The 5,000-nt window shown below is 41.8% G+C and overlaps 1 protein-coding gene across 2 annotated transcripts in view; it reads right to left on the bottom strand.

Annotated features, from left to right (window-relative positions):
• runx3 (RUNX family transcription factor 3) overlaps nucleotides 1–5,000 on the bottom strand; it is a 55,683-nt gene that overhangs the window by 8,108 nt on the left and 42,575 nt on the right. For both annotated transcript variants that reach the window (XM_017464143.3, XM_017464142.3), the window contains one exon: nucleotides 160–231. In XM_017464143.3, coding sequence (XP_017319632.1) covers nucleotides 160–231 — 72 coding nt within the window. The remainder of the gene's footprint in view (nucleotides 1–159; nucleotides 232–5,000) is intronic.

The following is a 5,000-nucleotide window of genomic DNA, read 5'->3' as shown; positions in this document are numbered from 1 at the left end:
CGTGTGATAATTTCTGTAAATTTTCCTTATATTACAGCGTCTGCCACACTCTAATGAAAGCAGCTTGTCTTCATTAGTGTGTGTGTGTGTGTGTGTGTGTGTGTGTGTGTGTGTGTGTGTGTGTGTGTGTGTGTGTGTGTGTGTGATAAAAAGTCTTACTTGGCCAGCGGAGGTCGTCCTCCACTTTGCAGGGTTTGATTTGAGGAGTGTCCATCTGCTCAGGCCACAGTCCTGTAAGACAACAACAGATCAAAATATAATAATGTAAAAGATCCATCTGTCCACCCTATTCGTCTATTCATCCATCCATCCATCCATCCATCCATCCAGACAGCCAGCCAGCCATCTATCTATTCATCCAGTTGTCTATCTGGATATCATGCATCCATCCATCCATCCATCAATCAACCACGTATCCATTTATCTGTCTATCCATCCATCTTTCCAAAAAACATCCATCCAGCCATCCATCTGTCAATAACCCATCCTTCCATTTACTCATCCAGCTATCTATCCATCCATCTATTCATCTAGCTACTTATACGTCAGTTTTCCATCCATCCATCCCTATATTCATCCAGCCATCTATCCATCAATCATGTATCCATTTCTCTGCCTATCCATCCATTTATCCATAAATCATCCACCCATTGACTAACCCTTCTATTTATCAGTCATACACGCATCCATTTGTCCTTTCATCCATCCAGCCATCTTCCTATAAAGCAGCCATCCATCTGTCCATCTACCATACATCCATTTATCTGTCCATCCATCTGTTCATCCATTCGTCTATCTACTCATCCAGCAATTCACCTAGCAATCTGTATATCTATTATCAATCCATCCATCTATCCCTAAAACCTCCATCCATCCATCGATCCAGTCTTCGTACATTGTACATCCATTTGTCCATTCATCTCTCCATCTATCATATATCCATTCATCTGTCAATAAACCATCCACCCATCTATCCATCCAGCTATCCCACAATCATACACCCATTTGTCTGACCATCCATCTTCATCCATCCATAAATCATCCACTAATCTGTCCATTCATTGATCTATCTATCATTGTCTGTTCATCCTTCCATCCGTCTGTCCATTTCTCCATCCATATTTGTCATCTCATCCATACATCTCTGTTGATTTATCCATTCATCCATCTATTAATCATTTCATCCACCCACCCGTCCAACCATCCATCCATCCATATCAAATTCCTATTCAAAATATTTTCTATTAAAATGAACTGGATGTGGTATTTTAAGGGGTCAGTCAGAAGGCAGTGGTGTGTGACTAACACTGTGCATGTGTGTGTGTCTGGAATTGTGTGTGTGTGAGAGTTTTTGTGTGTGTCTGGCTGTATGTGTGTCTAAAAAGTGTGATTGCAACAGATCGACTTTGTTTGCACTTGCTTTATTGGCAGGCCGAGCTCATCATGAGACTGTGTTACTGTTCTAATCGGGTCTAGGTGGAGAAAAGCAAACATTCCTGAGTCTGCCTCGTAGTGGTATCGCATAACACACACACACACACGCACACACACGGAATGTTGAACATGTCTGTAGTACATCTAAGTGGTTTAACACTAGGGCGTCTATTACAGTGATTGCATATGTGTGTGTGTGTGTGAGCGACTGGGTGTGTGGGTGTGTGGGTGTGGGTGTGTTTGTGTGGGGGACGTAGGCCTGGATGTGTAAGATATCTCTAAAATCTTTCTGCTTTGATGACTAAGCAGTGTCTGTTTCTGTTGTGGAATAAAATTGAGCTACATATTTGTTTTGATGTGTGTGTGTGTGTGTGTATGTGTATGTTTGCTAGCGTGTGTATATGTGTGTATGTTTGGGTTGAAAATAGTTGTGTTTTGTGCATGGGTGTGCCAATAGGTGTGTGTTTATGTGGTGGGTATGAGGGGCACGCTACAGTGTGGTTGAGTGTTTGTGTTTGGGCAGTGCGTGTGTTTGGTATATAGAGCATTAGTGTGTTTTGTTAGCTGTCGATTATTTTCGGGCAGCGGGCTTGACGGATTCTAGTAAAAGCTGGAAATTGGGTCCGTTTCTTCACGTCATCATTTTACCACCTCTCATTTTTCTCTCTAGAAGTTTCTATGATAGAGAAAAACGCACCAAACGCTTCTTTCCTGAAGAAGTGTGTGTTACAAGTCACTTACACTGGAGACTCCTTCCAAAAAAAAAAAAAAAAATTCATATCAACAATTACACACTTCTATTATCAGTTTATGTGGAGCGAGTCCTTTTATTTATGTATCGAAAAATATGATCGAAAACAACGTGACGATCATATTTGAATTGAATTCAGAGAGTTCTCGTGTGTGCACGCATGTGTGTGTGTGTGTATGTGTGTGTTTGCTTTGATCAAGTACGGCTCAAGAGCTTTCTACAAGTGCTGCGTCTGTGTATCTGCGACCTCTAGACACCAAACCCTTGAGTCAGCGTTACTCCGAGTCGCTCTCACACACACCTCAGTCTCGTTGCTGTGGGAGACAACAGTCCCGGGTCTGAGCCAAAGTTTTTAGAGTAATGTGACGTTGTGTGTGTGTGTGTGTGTGTGTGTGTGTGCGCCTGGATTTCAGTGTTGCTGCATGGCGAAAGAGTAAGCGGGGTGTTTGAGTGCATCTGTGTGTGTGTGTGTGTGTGTGTGTGTGTGTGTGTGTTTGTGTCAAGTTCACACCCGCTGGCCATGGCGCACTGAACTGCAAATTTGACATGCAAATAAAAGCTTGTTTGCTCTCGGTCTGCAATGGGTTAGTTGTTACAAGCCAACCATCACGTACCGTGGACACTGTGGCAAACCGAAAACACACACACACACACACGTGAAGATTACAATGAACAGAAACGGCCATAATACTCAGAAACAGCAACACAAATGCGTGTAAACAATCGCAACAAGGAACTACAAAATTCCAGACCTGAGTCGAGTGCAGTGATCTTTCTCCTTCTTGTCCCCCTCTCTCTTACTCTCTCTCTCTCGCTCCGGATTTCTCTCTACAATGGCAAATTCTTGCGTATAAAGGCCTTATTCAGAGCCACAGCTGCTGCCATTGCTGTACAAAAATAAACATTTCCCTCAAATATTTTGATTGGCCGATGGACAACGTCAATATACGGGCCGTACAGATTAGGGCTGTTATTAAAGGCTGCCGCTGGTGTGGAATTGCACGCATGTGAGCATATCTGTGTGTGTGTGTGTGTGTGTGTGTGTGTGAGTGTATCAGATATAACTGAGCACATTCACTAAGTTTATACAACATTCTGATGGGTCAGAAGGTGTTGATTGATTTTCTAGAACAGCTCCTCTGATAATAGTTACGAGTGTAGATTAATGTACTCATGGTAATACGTTACTGTTTCCATAGCAACAATTTACACGTGGGCTTTTATGGCGGATACTCGAAATAATCTAACGCTAATTATAACTGAATTAAAACATGTTTCATTTGAAACATTAAGTTTTGTAAGTGGACGTTTATTGACTTATATGGAAGGAGTCTCCCGTGTCAGTGCTTCATACCATTCAGTAAATGCTATTGTTTTGCATTTGTTCCTTAATTATCTCCCCCATGTTGATCACCTGCTACCAAATAGAAAAGGTGAAGGCTTCCTCTGGGACAAGTGCATCTTTTTGAACTGCCGCTTATGCTGAGTCACAGGGCAGAGTAACAAACCTGGAGAAAAGCGCTGCCTGCCCTCTTCCGACATACATGAGCTCTCCGATGCCCATGATTGGTTATGGTCACTGTGAGTGACAGGGGAGAGGGAGAGAGTATGCCATCTCTCCCACCCAGAGAGCACCCGTTTTTGCTGTTGCGCCTCAGCCAGTACGTTTTCTGACACGTCTCAGATATTTCAGATTTTAAGGATTGGCGAGCCAGCCAGGAGTAGTAAATGAAAATGGAATATAAATGAGATATGCTTTCACTTGGGAACAAGCATATCAAATTCTAGATTATTGTCTGATTATGACCTGTTTGAATATCCCATTTAAGGATTGGCAAGCCAGCCAGGAGTGCTAGTTTGTGAACAATTGTATTATTTTTCAAATTAAATTTAAATAGCCATTTGAATATCCAGTTTTGTTTATAAATATGACATTTTATGAACAGATTTAATGGAGGGCTTAAGAGGTTAATGATAAAATCAACAGGAAATGTAATGTGAAGTTGCATTTATATTGTTTGTTTGTTTGTTTCTTACTTTCTTTCTTATCTGATTGGTCTCTTATCAGTGCTGTCTCCTCATGGGCTATTTGTGTGTGAATTCCTGTTTACATATGTGTAGATGATTGTATGTATGTGTGAGTGCATGTGTGTGTGTGTGTGTGTGTGTGTGTGTGTGTGTGTGTCAGTGTGTGTAATAGTTTAATGAGATCCATATGCTTTGCTTAACAGATCTAATGCATACATTATCACACACACACATCAGTTTCTACTAGGCCACCCCTTACGTTTGAGTGTGTTTGTGTGTATGTGTGTGTGTGTGTGTGTGTGTGTGTGTGTGTGTGTTACAAGACAAGAAAGACGTATTTATTGTCGAGGAATTCTGTTTGTTTATCCGAATGAATGCACACATGCACACACACACACACACACACACACACACACACACACACACACCTAAGCATTGATATATGGAATAACAGTCCTGTGCTCATCTGCCAACGTTTGGGATGTGCTTGAATGCATCAGTAAAAACCACACACACACACACAAAACACAAATCTGTCTATCTTTTGTTCCAATGTCTACACACCTCCCTCTCTGTCTCTTATTGTCTCTCTTTCTTTTGTATTTCTCTCTCTCTCTCTCTCTCTCTCTCTCTCTCTTGCATGATCTCCTTTCCTTCATTTTCTCCCTTAATCTGTCCATCTTTACCTCACCTCTCCTCTTCTGCCTGTTCCATTACTATGCTGTTGTTCTCAGAGCAGTCCCAGACTCATGCTGCTGCATGTCTGCTAATGAGCACTTAATTAGCC

The sequence above is a fragment of the Ictalurus punctatus genome, chromosome 3 (genome assembly GCF_001660625.3).
Source record: "Ictalurus punctatus breed USDA103 chromosome 3, Coco_2.0, whole genome shotgun sequence".
Taxonomy (NCBI): domain Eukaryota; kingdom Metazoa; phylum Chordata; class Actinopteri; order Siluriformes; family Ictaluridae; genus Ictalurus; species Ictalurus punctatus.
Note: the sequence above shows the minus strand (reverse complement) of the source record. Positions and strands in the feature narration are given on the sequence as shown.